Here is a 16,156-nt window from a genome sequence, read left to right on the forward strand (position 1 = left end):
TAAAAAACAAGCTGAAAATGCGAGCATTATCATAACGAAAACTTTGTTTATATACGTATTTAAATTCATAATATAGAAAATTGCTATTACGAAAAGCTGTTTAGAATTAAAAATTATGTTTTAGTGTGCAAGTATATCATTCTAATTTAAATGTTGTGAACTATAAAGATACTTTACTCGAAATTCATATTTTTTACATACCTCGTATAAAATTAATAAAATTTGATTCATGATGGTTGCATCATAAATCTTAGACCAAGAAGAGATTTTTATGAAGAATAACTTTTCTTCGTCAAATTAAAAATACAAGAGTTATAAGTGAAAATGATGTTGGTATCCATAATTTGAGAAAATTCGTCAAATATTTTTTTCCATTAGAAGGATGTAATTTCATATATCAGAACATACTTTTTTATTCCAAACCACATTTTAAATAACAATTTTCCAATATTGTAAATAATACATACATGATACCTACTTTTTACTGATGAACTTACTTGGATCTACAGACCGAGCGAGTCTCGTAAATTCCACGGCTTTGCTGCACGCAACCGTATTTGCGTACTTGTGTTTTGAGTTGTGTGGTCGTGCGCTGGTCGAGTGGAGTTATAATTTACCAAATTTAAATATAATCGTTTCTACTGATTCATTATTAATATAGTATAATACAGTAGGAAAAATGAAAGAATACCCATGAACGAACATATAAAACACGGTGTATTTTACTGTCACTGTGTCACACAAAAAATTAGCCAGCGCAAGTACATGTAATAAACATTATTACATGTACTTGTGCTGGGCAATTTTCTTTGTGATACGGTGACAGGAAAATACAGCGTGTTTTATATGTTCGTTTATGGGTATTCTTTCATTTTTCCGACTGTATGTATTATTGCTTTCAAAATATACTCAAATTGTATTTTTATACATTTATTACACATATTATTTTATATAATAATTAAATTCACTATAAAATGTCATTTATATTTTATTAATAGCTAAATAATTTAAAATTTAATTTGACATTCACGAAGTGTCAAACTCAAATGTAAATAATAACATTTGCTTTGCTTAACATATTCAGATTAAAAAAGTAGCCTACTTCCTAATCAAAGATTTCAGCTGACGTTTAGTGCCTGGTAGGAAATAACCGGATTGTGACGTCACATTTTAGATTTTGAGGTCGATTATCTCGAACACGGTTAGAGATATCGAAATGCCGTTTTCAGATTTGGATTCAGAAGACAAAACTACATAAGAATCCATCGATAGATCTGCTCTAAGTATTGCAGGAGCGGCAACGCAATAACACACAGACTTTTGCAAATTTATAAACGAAAAGTTTTCGTTGATAAGTTCTTATTATATTTCCTTAGTTAGGCCCATTAAAGTTGTTTGTACACCACGTAATCCTTCCATAATATGTATATCTATCAATAGTTTCAATAAAGTTCTCGCTAATGTGGTGATTATATTGATGATTTGATTGGGCAATCATTGCTTTAAGGGAAAAATCTCCTAGTTTTCAATATACCCGGAAAAACTCACCAATTTGGGACGCTCTGTACAAGCCCGGTGTGAACGGTTCTATTTTATAGAATTTTATAATACATGTGCCATTGTGTATTCGGTAAATTGAATACTTTAAAAAGCGTATTATATTATGCAAATGGAATGAAAATTGAAAATTACATTTTTAAGTAAGAAATGTTTAACGTTTCGATTTCCACTCCGGAAATCGTTCTTAATAAGAAAAAGAAACTATTCTGACAAATTCTGGAAAAGATTTTATAACCTGATTTTTTTTTAGGTAACGTATTTCTTTTCAAACAATGAAAAAAATTGGTCTCGATCTTTTGATCCATACCAATGTGTGGTTGAAAAAAATTGTTTGAAATGATGTTATTTCCCTAGCGGTATCAAATTCCGACTGATTTTGTGTTAAATTTGGCTGCTACGACTGGCTGCTGTAATTTGAATTTTCTCTCGATTTTAATCGTCTTTAGGGGCCAACCGGATCACAAAATCAACTTTTTTATCTTTGATACATATTTTAAATTATGTTCTGTTGTGATTTATAGCATTTTTTTCGAATTTAAAATTTTATGTAGGTTCCCTATTATGTCCTAAATATTCCTTAAAAAATTCTAGTCTCTATATACACTGGCGGGCAAAAAATTTAGGTCACTAGATGAATTATACACGTTTGATGCCTTGAATTTCCTAAACCTGTTGTCCGATTTGAGTGATTTTTTTAGTATGTTATAGCTTTATTATTTAAGAATCTCAATGTGTAATATTGTTGCTAGACAAGTAAGTGTCATTTTATACCGGGTGTAACAATCATATTGTGTTTTTTCCTTAAAGTTCATAACACTCTGTGGAATATTATAGCATAGATAAAACATTGAAATTAAAACTCAATTGTAGCCTTAGACTTTCTTAACATTTTCTTTTTTTATTCATTTGCATATGTTGGATAATAAAAAAATTAGGTATGACTTAGGTAAGTTAGTCATACTTTAATAACTAGCCATGTTCTTCATCAATACAGGGTGTTTCTTAATAAGTGCGACAAACTTTATGGGGTAATTCTGCATGAAAACATAATGACTGTTTGCTTTATAAAGATATGTCCACAAATGCTTCGTTTCCGAGATACGGGATGTTCAATTTTTTCTTACAAACTGACAGTTTATTTGTTGCTCTAAATCCGGTTGAGATATGCAAATGAAATTTGGTAGGTTTTAAGAAGTAGTTATTGCGCATTTTTTGACATACAAATAAGAATTTTATATTCACCATTGGCGTGCATACGGGTATAAATATTTTAGATACATCCCGTATGCACGCCAATGGTGAGTATAAAATTCTTAATTGTATGTCAAAAAATGCTCAATAACCACCTCTTAAAACCTACCAAATTTCAGTTGCATATCTCAACCGGTTTTAGAGCAACAAATAAACCGTCTGTAAGAAAAAATTCAACATCCCGTATCTCGGAAATGAAGCATGTGTGGACATATGTTTATAAAGCAAACGGTCATTATTTTTTCATCCAGAATTACCCCTTAAAGTTTGTCGCACTTATTTGAAAACACCCTGAATTGATGAAGAACGTGGCTAGTTGTTAAAGTACCAAACTTTTTTATTATCCAACATAAGCAAATGAATCAAAAAAGAAAATGTTAAGAAAGCCTAAGGCTACAATTGAGTTTTAATTTTAATATTTTATCTATGCTATAATATTCCACAGAATGTTCCGAACTTTATGGAAAAAACACAGCATGATTGTTACACTCGGTATAAAATGACACTTACTTGTCTAGCAACAATATTACACATTAAGATTCTTAAATAATAAAGCTATAACATACTAAAAAAATCACTCAAATCGGACAACAGGTTTAGTAAATTCAAGGCATCAAACGTGTATAATTCATCTAGTGACCTAAATTTTTGGCCCACCAGTGTAGGTTGCTTTATTATTCCACATTATTGATGTCATATATTTTAAATTATGATATGTTTTTATTCAAAATAAACTTATTAATTATTCATGTTTGCTTTTATGATGACACGTACTGTTAATTACACGCAAAAGGAAGATGCATTGTTTTGTGCAATTTATAAAAACATTGTTGACCTTCACATTGACAGAGAGAAATATCTACAGGGAGATAAAATATGATACCGAAAAATCGTATCATTAAGAATAAACTAGAAGTCAAACAATTAGGAATACACGTCATGGATTTAGTGACATCATAACCCACCGGTACAAACTTAACGGCAAACAAATTCAACAAATTTTTCCTCATATATTAGGTTTTTCGCTACCGTTAATTTTGGCAAGACAGCGCTGTTGCCAAAAAAAAAACACATATTTATTTACCAAAGCTGCTACAGTCTACACTGTTTCTGTTTAAGTGTGTGAAACAAATATATCTATCTTGACTATAAGTTTCAAACTAACATTGTCCGATATAAAGTTATGTAAGATGTTTGTTTGTTTATTTTTTTCTTTTCTTCTTCTTTTGTGGCCTTTGTGAGCTGTGCCCATTTAGCCAGCAACATTTCTTAAAATTAACGCCTAATTAAACCTACCATACAACAGGGAAAGTGAAGTTGGTGAAAAAATAAACTGTTGTTAAAATATAAAATAAATAAAATATAATTTGAAAACAATAATTTGACATTATATTTAACCTACAATATTATGATAGACGTCAGTTACCATTTACCATTTGACCAAATATAACAATGACGTCATATATAATCGTCACTACTTCTAGCCAATAAAATGCTCGCTGTAATAGGAATGGCATGTCAAAAAATCTGATTATTCCCTATAGATTTTTTCAAATTTAGAATATGGCAACAAGTGGAAAATTACGTGCATTTCTTATTGTTTGACTACTAGTTTATACATATTATCTTTTACATAAGGATATGTTAACATAGCCCAGGCAAACAGAAATGCTTGATTTGATAAATTTAAATATGCTGACGGAGTCCGGTCCTGAACATGTTATCACAACTGTGTTTACATTTCAGTCCCGAAAAATCACCTTTTTCATAGTAATTTATATCCAAATAAACTTGAAAATAAGCAAAAAGTAATAGTATATAGTGCAGTTACCTTATGGAATAAAACAGTGAGTTAATATTATTTTATTTATTCAAAACATTACAAAGCATACCGTTTGTAAGATTAAGTGACGCCGAAAGGCCAGCTATCAGAACCAGTTTTGGGTCTACAACTGGTTCATAATTACTATTGAGTTTAACAAATGATACCAAATCCAACCAAACAAATTTGTCAACAATCATGACTGACGATCAACAACCTCAAAACAAAACAATATATTCCGCTGTGCTTAACAATACTTCAATTCAATTCCCTTCAAAGCACCAATCAATTTTATTTAATGCGCTGCCTGATACTAAAATAGAAGAGTACTTAATAGCACTTGGCGAAGTTGTTCATCCACGGAATATTTTATTTTCATCAAGACTATCAAATAACAGAATATGTATTTATCTCTCCAGTGAATCCTTGGTGGAAAAATTTATGTCCGGTCCAGCAGAAATAACAATTAAAGGCGAAAATCTAAAAGCACGAAAATTGATAACTCCGAACGAAAGACTGTTACTATCGGGTGTTTACTCTTCTATACCACACATTCTAATATAGAGAATGAGTTAACCAAATTAGGTCTTAAATTAATATCACCTTTAACCTTCCTTAGAATCGGCAGTCAACTTCCAGAATTTCAACACGTCCTCAGTTTTAGAAGACAAACTTATATTCAACCACTTGTAGATATAGACCTTCCTTCTTCTTTCTTAATTACATATGAACAAACTTCGTATTGCATATTTTTAAGTTTAGATAAACCTTCGTGTTTTATCTGTAAGAAAACAGATCACATTGCAGCAAATTGTCCAAATCATAATCAACAAAATGATTCCTCTCATATCGAACACCAACCACAACAACCAATACAACAACAACCGCAAGAATCCCCCCAGTCTAGTCCAGCACCCTTAGAAGTGGAACCAGATCATCCAGTCAGTAATTCTAGTACCGAACCTTCACTTTACCAACAAACAGATACTAATTTAATACCTCCCGTATTATTTATGGAAACTAATTTTATATCTAAGGATCAGTCAACAACAATAAGAGAACAATTTCGGAAATTAATACTACTCCATCTCCCACTGAAGAATTAAATAGAGAATTTAAAATAACACAAACCAAAAAGAAACAAAAAAAGCAAACTGAAGCTACCACATCAATTCAAGAAATGATGTTGCCAACAAAAACAATATTTCACGATATGTCAAATAATTTTCACTTAACATATGAACAAACTGTTGACAACAAACATACACAACGGATATAGCCAACTTTACTTAGATGATAACAACAATTAAGCCATATCTTACAGAAAAAGGCATGAAAACCAAATGCACTAAATTATGTAACAAAATCCACAAAAATGCTAGACGATGCCGATAATCAAGAAAGTGATGGTACAACAAATTCAACTCAAGAAATAAACTAAAATCTTCGATCCGATTCTTCAATGGAATGTTACCGGTTTTTAACTCCCTTTAGGAAGATATCTCTCACTTCAATATTTAATTCCCAAAATTTTTTGATAAAACAAACACAGTCGCTTCTCCCTGGACCTTTCGTCTTACAATATGTGATCTAACTCTTTCTGAATACAATAAGCTTGATACCACCCATGAAACAATTACTCAGTCGTTTCTCAACATACTTGCTTCTTTCCCAGATCATTGTCATATTTTTACAGATTCATCCAAAACTATTGATGGTGTGGAATCAGCAGTTATAGATTCGAACACTATACATATTACAATTGAAATTATCTTCCACTTGCAGTATTTACTCTGGAGAACTATATTCAATTATGCAAGCCCTCATTCATATTCGTACTCAAAAATTTCCAAAATCTGTCATAATTACCGATTCTCTCAGGGCATTACATACGATAGAACAGTTATATCCAAGTAATCTTGTAGGCATTAATAAAAGAACAATTACATTTCCTAAAGAACACGAGGCAGCAAATAGGCTTTATATGGGTTCCATCACACATTGGACTTCAAGGAAACGAAAAAGCAGTCTTTCATACTAGAGAAGCAATACACAGTGCATTTTCAGTGTTAGTGAACTTCGTGTCTGTTTCCGTACAAATCGTTCAAAAGAAAAGTGATAAACAAATAGGAAAACTCTCAATACCTAACAGTATAAAAGCAGTCTTAAGACCACACTGTAAGCTTACAAATTATTTGAAATTTAAAAAAATCTTGTCTTGACGTTTTCTTGACATCTTATATCTTGTCTTGACTCAAGAAATTTCAAGATCTTGAAATTTCTTGATTACCCGATCCGGTGTTTCCCCGGCGACCTTTTTATTGCGTTGCGTGCTGACACGGCCTCGACTGTCACTGGGGTGAGTCCCCGAACTGCATTTGTTTCCTGACTAACGAGAAATTGATGTGTACTTGCATGCTTAAAATAAGCATTTTGTAAGGTTCGCACATACCTATTCTAAACTTAGCTGTCCAGGATTTCATAAAAATTATTGAACCAAATCGAAACAGTTAGACATCGAAACGGATTTTGATTATGTGGAGGATGAGATCGAAGTATAAAATGATAGAAATGATACTGCTCTAGATTTCAATTCTTCTGTAAGTAAAATTAAATACCTCTTAAAAAAAGATCAAACACTCAGGGCAAATGCAACTTAAACTTAACAGTGCTTGCGAGGCCATAAATTATTGTAAGATGACTATATGCCAAAATTAGATGTGCCTACAAAATGGCATTCAACTTTTGAGATGCTAACATGGGGTTTAAGTGTAAAAATGGTTTAACTACATTTTGCGACATCGAAAATCTAAATAATTGCAAAATCTTAGATAAAGAATGGGTTCTGATTTGTAAATTTTGTCAGTATCTGAGAAGCTTTAAAACACTTTCTTCAATACTCAAGGGGGAAAATATTGCACACTCCCATTGGTGGCAATTGGGGTAAACTTACTTTTAGACAAACTGGAAATATTTTTAATCTGCGAGAGATAAAATAAAATAAATGAACATAAAAATGTTCAATAAAACCGAGAGATTTTGCACCTCTTATTTTGCAATTCCGTTATGGTTATCGTTATACTACGTCTACGCAGTAGCGAATATATGATCCGTTATCGTTATTAAACATAAGGGATTCCGTAATTTACGGAGGTTTAAAGTAGTGCTTATCGTTATCGTTATAGTAATGGTTAAATTGCTTTGTTGCCAGAATGTAAAAAAATCAGTAGAATTACATTTACATAGATTCTAATTTTGATGACCTATAAATTGAAATATCAAAAACTGTTCAAGTATATGCTTAAAATTACAATAACGTTGTGAAGTGAGGTTATGTTTAAATAACGATGACACGAAAAACCTACTTTGCCTACAGGCTGCAAAAACTCTGCTTTTTAACGTTGCCGTAATCGTTATGCTTAATAAAGTTAACCATAGCGAAGCAAAAATCAGCGGTTATTTTAAGAGGTGCAAAATCTCCCTATTAACATATATTACGTTATGTTAAAATAATGTTATTTTTTTCACTAATAAATACGTTTTAGAGTTTTCATTATTAGTCATGATATTTCAAGATTTCTTGTTTTCTTGATAAGAAATCTTGTTATTGACATAAAACTTCTTGTCTTGTCTTGAAATCTAAAATTACTTCTTGTCTTGATCTTGTCTTGAAATCAAGACAAGATCTTGAAATTTTCAAGAAGTTGGAGACCCCTATAAGTAGGTAGTGCCAGAATTCGGGCAGCTGCCTAAATTTTTAGTGACGGGTTCACGATATTGTCAAAAAAGGTATAAAACAGAAATTGAAAAATATAGGTACGGATACTTTTACATTATGTAGGTATATACCATTTCTGTGGTGTCAAGAAATTTAAACATTTAAAATGCATTCCGTGATTGATTTGACATCATGCACGTCCAGCAAGTAAAATCTCCAAAATCTCTCAACTTATCGCCCTTTACACAAATATCGGAAAGCTATAACTAACTGAAATTCACCAGCGACGTCTGTCGTTTCATCGGCAATCACTGCAACACAAAGATAATTTTCAATTTATTTCCTCATTTCCTCGCGATAAACATCTAACATGCACTGAAGGAGTTCATCGTTGTCTAATTCGGCTAAAATTGAATAGTTCCTTAAAGATGCCTCTATTTTCTGAATTTTCCTTTTCGTCGTGATTTCTCAAAACTAACTTGAAAGCTCCACAAAACCATATGGATACAATTTATAATTTGATTCGAAACATATCTATTCTTATTCACTTGTTCATTGTGTTTAATTAGACTATCACGATAATCTGAATTTAACTTGGGTTTTATTAAAAATAAAAAAATTTCAATTATTTAACAATATAATAATTTATAATAAAAAGTTTGATGAATAAAAATGTAATAATTATAAATACAAAAACGAGCGAGCGAGCGCGTAAAGAAACTGGAAAATATAATGTACTACGTACTACCCTGTACGACAATCTTTTTGGATCTATGATCCACTATCCACTATTATCATAGTAAAAAATATTAGTCGAGCCAGGCACGAGTAGTCTCATTTAAACGTATATTAAAAGTGCAATATAGCTCTATCTATGTCACTTACATATGTATAATGCCCGTAAAATCTTTCTCTTTTCAGACGAGGCACATAAGCGTTTGGCACGATCATTCCATCTGCTGTGAGTGGCGAGGGTTGTATTACACTACACAGTTGCCAGATTTTATATAATTTATAAAGAAAAAAGAAATACACACAAAAAAATTAACAGGCATTAAAACGGTTTAAAGATAAAAAGAATATGTTTCTGCATAAAAATAAGGTAGTGCCATGGCTCCATGGCACTACCCCACCGGCCGCCACTGGCAGACGGCCACTACAGGGTGGCAGTTAGAGTTGTCACCATAACGACTTCATTACTTTGCACTATTAATTTGTATATTTATTAGCAACTGACGTTCTGCCGAACAGCAGTTGATAACAAATATACAAATTAATAGTGTAAAGTAATGACGTCGTTATGGTGACAACTCTAACTGCCGCCCTGCAGTGGCCGTCTGCCGCCTGCCGTCGATGTTGGAATCGTGCTTTCAGAGGTATCTTTGATATTATGATGCATTTTGATTCAAAAGTGGATACCATCATGTTGAAAGATTTGGCTGTTCTATTAAATTGGTGTAAAATGAAATGTCAATTTCATCTTCTCCCACTTTATATCCTTTCATTTTATTTAATTTTTATTGTTTCATCCATGAGTACATTGAATTGAAGGGGGATCAATGCGTATTGATTAAGTTCCGCAGTTAGTTTGTATTTGATTTGGTGTTACTATCATCATTCAGCTAATTGCTGAGGCCTATGTCCACTGCATAGCGCCTAATTACAATATTTAGAACCTAGAAAAATAAGCAAGCTGAAATACTTTAGTCACATTATGAGGCACTCTCAAACATGTGAACTTTTGCATCTGATTGTACAGTGAAAAGTCCAAAGTAAACGCGTCATTGACTGAAGAAGAACATTATGACTTTGAACCTTAAGTTAATCACATCATTATTTAGAGCTGCTATTAATAATGCCAGAATAGCGAATATGTTAGACAACATGATTTCGATCGATCGATAACAGTCATATAACTGGAAGAAGAAACTTTACTTCCAGATTAAGTCAAATTCACTTGTATTCCGAACAAATTTCAAGATTATCCAAAATATATGTAATCTCAAAGAGTCAAACGATAAGAAATGAAGATGAATGAACCATATAAATACATTAACATTCAAAAAGTAATCTCTTGACTGTTGACTTGTATATATTTGCTGTATTTATACGTAAATGACAAGAATTGGATTTTCACTTCAAATTATTTATTCATTATAGATAAGTTTCGTGTTTAATAATTAGCTTCCCTTCGCATATATAATTGCTTATACAGTTAAGCCCATGATTCTTTACCCGTGCGTCATCATTTAAGGGGAACGGAGCAAAATGCAGAATTTTGACGCATGTCACAATTTTTAATGTGTTTTAAATGTATTCATTATTTTCGAATCCTGAGGAAACTAATAAGTATTTTTGAAAAATTTAAACGCAGAATGAAAGACTACTTTATTACCGAGGGCCGAAAGTCCCTTGGAATAAATAAAAAGTTTGTTTTGAATGAAATATTTGCAATTAAAAATCACACTAAATTTTCTCTTTTATTTTGGCCCCTGTAACTTATTAAAATAAACATTATAGAAGTTTTCAGGGACTCTCAGCCCTCGGTAATAAAGCCCTCGTCATTCTGGGTTTAAATTTTTCAAAAATATTTATTAGTTTTCTCAGGATTCGAAAAAAATGAATACATTTAAAGCACATTTTGACATTTTTGAAAATTTTGACATGAGTCAAAATTTTGCATTTTTGTCCGTTCCCCTTAAAGCATACGAAATAAGTCGGAAATCTTTTCCACGCAACAGTAAGTGATAGAAAGTTGGTACTGCTCCGATCACGGATTAAATTTAAAAATTTGACGTCAAATAAATAGAACTTAAAATTTTTGTGCAGAATTACAGCTACATTTGAAGTATGTAGTTTAATACATTCTTGTTCATACATTTAGGGCCGGTTGTTCGAACGCTAATCAACAATGATCATTATCAAATATTTAATTACTGTCACCAAAACTGTCAATGTCAACTTTGTTTGGGTTGCTGTAAACATAATTAATTACAATTATGAGATTTATTATTAATTATGTTAATAATTATTGTTATATTAATTGATTATAGACTCCACAGACTTTTTAACAACCCAAACAAAGTTGACATTGACAGTAATTAATTATTTGATAATGATCATTGTTGATTAGCGTTCGAACAACCGGCCCTAAGGGCCGGTTGTTCGAACGCTAATCAACAATGATCACTATCAAATATTTAATTACTGTCACAACTGTCAATGTCAACTTTGGTTGGGTTGCTGAAAACATAAATTATTATAATTATGAGATTAGTTAATCAATTAACATAACAATTATTAACATAATTGATTAACTAATTTCATAATTGTAATCAATAATTATGTTTTCAGCAACCCAATCAAAGTTGACATTGACAGTAATTAAATATTTGATAATGATCATTTTTGATTAGCGTTCGAACAACCGGCCCTAAATATTTGTTATAATTGTTATTATATAAATACCTATGTATTTGAAAATAAAATATTTTCTTTTTGTTATTTATTTCACTTTTACGCAAACTTATACAAAACCGTTTCTTTACGGTGAATGAGGTTAACTTTGTATGTACATTAATACACTTGCCATAAAATTTCAAACTTCAGTCTAAAATTGGTTGTAAAAACAACTGTTTGATTAATATAAATAACTTCTAAATGCAAAAACAGGGCAGTATAATAGCAAAAAATCCAACTGACAGTGACAAGGAAACAAACCAGAAGCGTCACAAATTGTACTTAAAATCTGAAAAGCGTCAATTTTTTACCTATCTCTTTTCGATGTACTGATTCTAGAGCGTTTTGTAAAAATAACATGTGTCTTTACTTTAATAACAGGCGGTATCTGGTTTGTCTTTAGTTTCATGCGTGGAAGACAATGATGCTATAGGGTGGCCGGAAAGTCCCTTTACACTCATGAATTATTTTTTTATACAACAGACGGAAAAAATAATAACACAATTTTGTTTGTAAGTTATTTATTAGTTATTTATTTATCTAAAGCATGGGTGTGAATACCTGCGTTGCTGCAACACAACTTGGTACGACGCCATGTTCGTATGCTCATCCATCTCAGCATGTCCGGATTTACTGACGTAAAAGCTGAGCGCACTCCGTTTCACAAGTCTTCATTCGAAACATATCTGCATTTCTAACGTTCTCTTGAATGAAATTCCACAGTGAATTGTCCGGCGCTGTCAAATATGGACGTATTGGAGGCCGAGAAATTGGAGAACCACGTCCAATCCATCGGTTCGGTAAGATTTCATTCAGGTGTTTGTGAACAACGAGAGGAAAATCGGATGAGGCGCCATCTTGTTGAAAAGAAATAGTGTCAGCAATGCCCTGAGCTATCAATTGCAATAATAACCTTTCTTTGATTATCTGCAGATAAATAAGTGTGATAAGTTATGGAACCTTCAAAAAAATATGGCCCAAACAGATAAGTTGAAATAATTCCAGCCCATGCCATAGCATGAGGCGGCGTTTTTTCACTTCCTCAAAGAAATGAAGGTTGTCATTTGCCCAGAAATAAACATTTTGATTTCGAGAAATCGCAAACTTATCGGTGAACAGAACATTTTGTTTGTCACATGCTCTCGGAAAGCGTTGAAGCAGTAATTGACACGCTTCAGTTGTAGACTCTCTTGTGGCCGCCATCATGTTTCAATCGCATCTATTGTTGTCTGTCTGTGTGACCAGACAGGTGCCCTTAAAGATGCGCATGTGCTGAAATGTAAATAAATATTGGCTACATGTTGAAACATTATTATTATTATTGTAAAGGGACTTTCCGGCCACCCTATAGATAAAAAGTATGTGTTTTATCTCGCCAGGTATTAATGACGCACGGGTAAAGAATCCTGGACTCAAGTGTACCTTTTTTTTTGTACACTTCCGGCTGATTTATTTATCCGATATTCATTATACAGGGTGTCCAGAAACTCTACCGACAAACGAAGACAGGAAATTCCTCAGAGAATTTTAAGACAATTTAATCAAATTCACCTAGTCTGAAAATGCTTCCTAAGGGAGCTAGAGCTCTTTGAAGATGGCGTCTTCTAATTCTAAAAACGAAAAATGGTACACATATTTATCTTCCAGAAATAAATCAATTTCATCCATTGTGAATTTCTAATACCAGTCATAGGCGTCCGTTTTGGTTATTTTATCGCATAACTTTTTTATCTTTAGCTTTTAAGCATTTTTGATACTGGAATATTAAATTGTGAGGTATTGTGAGTACTAAAAGGTACTCTTGGTTTAAGTCGCTAGAACACACCGTTTTCTAGAATTTTTTGTTTCCTGAATTTGAAATTTTTTTTAAATCGGTGTATTTTACCAGCTTAAAGCAAGAATAACTTTTAGTACTAGAATACCTCATAATTTAATAATCTAGTATCAAAAATTCTTAAAAATGAAAGACAAAAAAAATTATGCGATAAAATAAGCGTTGACCTACCCAGAACGGACGCATATGACCGGTACTAGAAATTCGGAATTATTGAAATCGATTTATCTCTGAAATTTAAATAAACGTACCAGTTTTCGTTTTTCTAAATATTTTTTTTATATTCAAAAACGAAAAATTGTCAGAACGATTTTTCTAGAAAACAGTATATCCTATCGACTTAAAGTAAGAGTACCTTTTAGTACTATAATATCTTACATTTTAATAATCCAGACTCAAAAATGTATAAAAGTTAAAAACAAAAAAGTTATGCAATAATATAACTGTTGCCCTACAGAAAACGGACGCCTATGACCGGTACTAGAAATTTGCAATAGATGGAATCGATTTATCTCTGGAAGATAGATGTGTGTACCAATTTTCGTTTTTTTAAATAGAAGCGTTACGTTAAGAAAAACTAATTACCAGACGCCATCTTAAAATAGCTCTAGTTCCTTCAGGAAGCATTTTCGGACTAGATGAATTGGGTTAAATTGTATTAAAAGTATCTGAGGAATCTCCTTTCTTCGTTTGTCGGTAGAGTTTCTGGACACCCTGTATAGATAAGTCATTATCTACAACTGTTAATTTATAAATGTCTATCAATACTTTTGTTTTAGACAGGTGTATTGGTTAGGAGATCTTAATTACCGTATAACAGATTTGACTACTACACAAGTCAAAACGTTGTTGATAAGGAATGAAATGCCAACACTTTTAAGAGCCGATCAATTGAATCAGCAAAAAGAAAGGGGAAACGTACTGTTGGTAAGTATTGTTTAATTTCAACTAACAAAATTAACAAATAACTTGATATTTGTATACCTCGTTTTTAAACTAGGAGAAATAATTCAAATTTACCGCGCCGTAATGTTTGTTTGTAATTGGTCCAACCGCAGGTAAGTTTACTCCACAAAATTATGAAATTTTGACACTATTGACACTTTTCAAATTTTGACACTATTGGCATTTATACATAGTTCATAGGTTCGGAACATATATCGGAGATTCTTTTTTGTGTTTTCTAGATTTGATCATACTTATGAAGCCTATAACTTAAAAATTCGAATTTTCTCAGATATGAGGTATACACCGTTAGACGCGTCTGGAGTCCTCCTACAAACGCTCAGTTATTGGCGTAATGCGTAGGTTGAAATTTTGAGTAATTGTCAAAAAACCAAAATTTTCAAGTTTACTTTTTCAGTTTTTCGGCTATACTGAGCCGTGTGTATGTCTGATCCTAACCACTTAGGCACCATTTGAAAGCTTAACTCAACGTTATTGATTTGGTGTATTTGCGGTTTTCCTGTCTCTCCTTGAATCTAAGATATATACGCCCAAAAAATATGCAATTTTGTATCTACCAGCCCTATAGCTGGCTTATGGGTGGTCAAAAGTCACAAACTACACCGGTTCGGAATCGGCCCTGATCTCCTCTTGAACACACAGAAAAAAAATTCAGATCGGTGTAACTTTTCCACATACATACATACAGACATATCCACAAACATTTTCCCCTTTTTAAATAAAAATTGAGTCATAATTCTGAGCTCGGTAACTTTTGAATGGTATAACCGATTTTTAAAATTAGACATGCGTTGGAAAGGTAATGATCAGTACTATCAGAAGCCGCAAAGGCGGGAATTAAATTATAGAAATTTTTGGGAGTTTTGGGGACGAGAACGAAAAACAGACCCTAAATGGGAAGGGCCGTAAAATCCACACCCTTGGACCAAAATGGAGATTTGACATATGGATGGGCGAGTATTTTCCTAAACTTTAAGATGGGATTTGGTCCGATTTTTAATTCAGTCAGATTTAGAAAATCGAAAATTTCATGTATATATAGTGTCGCATGTAGGGGTATTGTGCGCCACTAACGAGAACTGCCGTTCTCTGGTAATAGTACTATGTAATTCATAGTACATTCTACTGTACATAAAATTAATGACACTCTGCACTACTTCAAGTGTAATTTTGGAAATAGCTCATTCCCAACTGTATTTTATCAGTTCTTTCGATAACTATCAATTTCTGGTTTCAATAGTTTCAAATGTTGTTGTACGTACATGTCCTTGGTGTATTTTATATAAGTATAGACAGTATAGTATAAGTACTACAAGTATGGTAAAAAATAGCTGAATTTTTATACAAATTAGATATCAGTAAATAGGCTATGTGAATACGACGCGTTGTAAATATCCCCAGATCTACTGAAAAACTGAGCATTTCACATATGTTAGAGCTGTAATAGCCTATATGTTAGAGCAAGAAACAAAAAAACAATTTCTTCCAAGATTCTGGGTAAACTAAGGTTCATTTAGTTTGTGTCCATTAACATAATATAATATGT

General features: G+C 32.2%; 1 protein-coding gene across 1 annotated transcript in view; it reads left to right on the forward strand.

Moving 5' to 3' along the window:
* Positions 1-16,156, forward strand: part of LOC126879592 (inositol polyphosphate 5-phosphatase OCRL) — a 185,474-nt gene that overhangs the window by 93,034 nt on the left and 76,284 nt on the right. Inside the window, exon 9 of the mRNA XM_050642760.1 lies at positions 14,424-14,571. Within this exon, the coding sequence (XP_050498717.1) occupies positions 14,424-14,571 (148 nt within the window). The remainder of the gene's footprint in view (positions 1-14,423; positions 14,572-16,156) is intronic.

Source organism: Diabrotica virgifera, chromosome 2 (genome assembly GCF_917563875.1).
Source record: "Diabrotica virgifera virgifera chromosome 2, PGI_DIABVI_V3a".
Lineage (NCBI taxonomy): Eukaryota > Metazoa > Arthropoda > Insecta > Coleoptera > Chrysomelidae > Diabrotica > Diabrotica virgifera.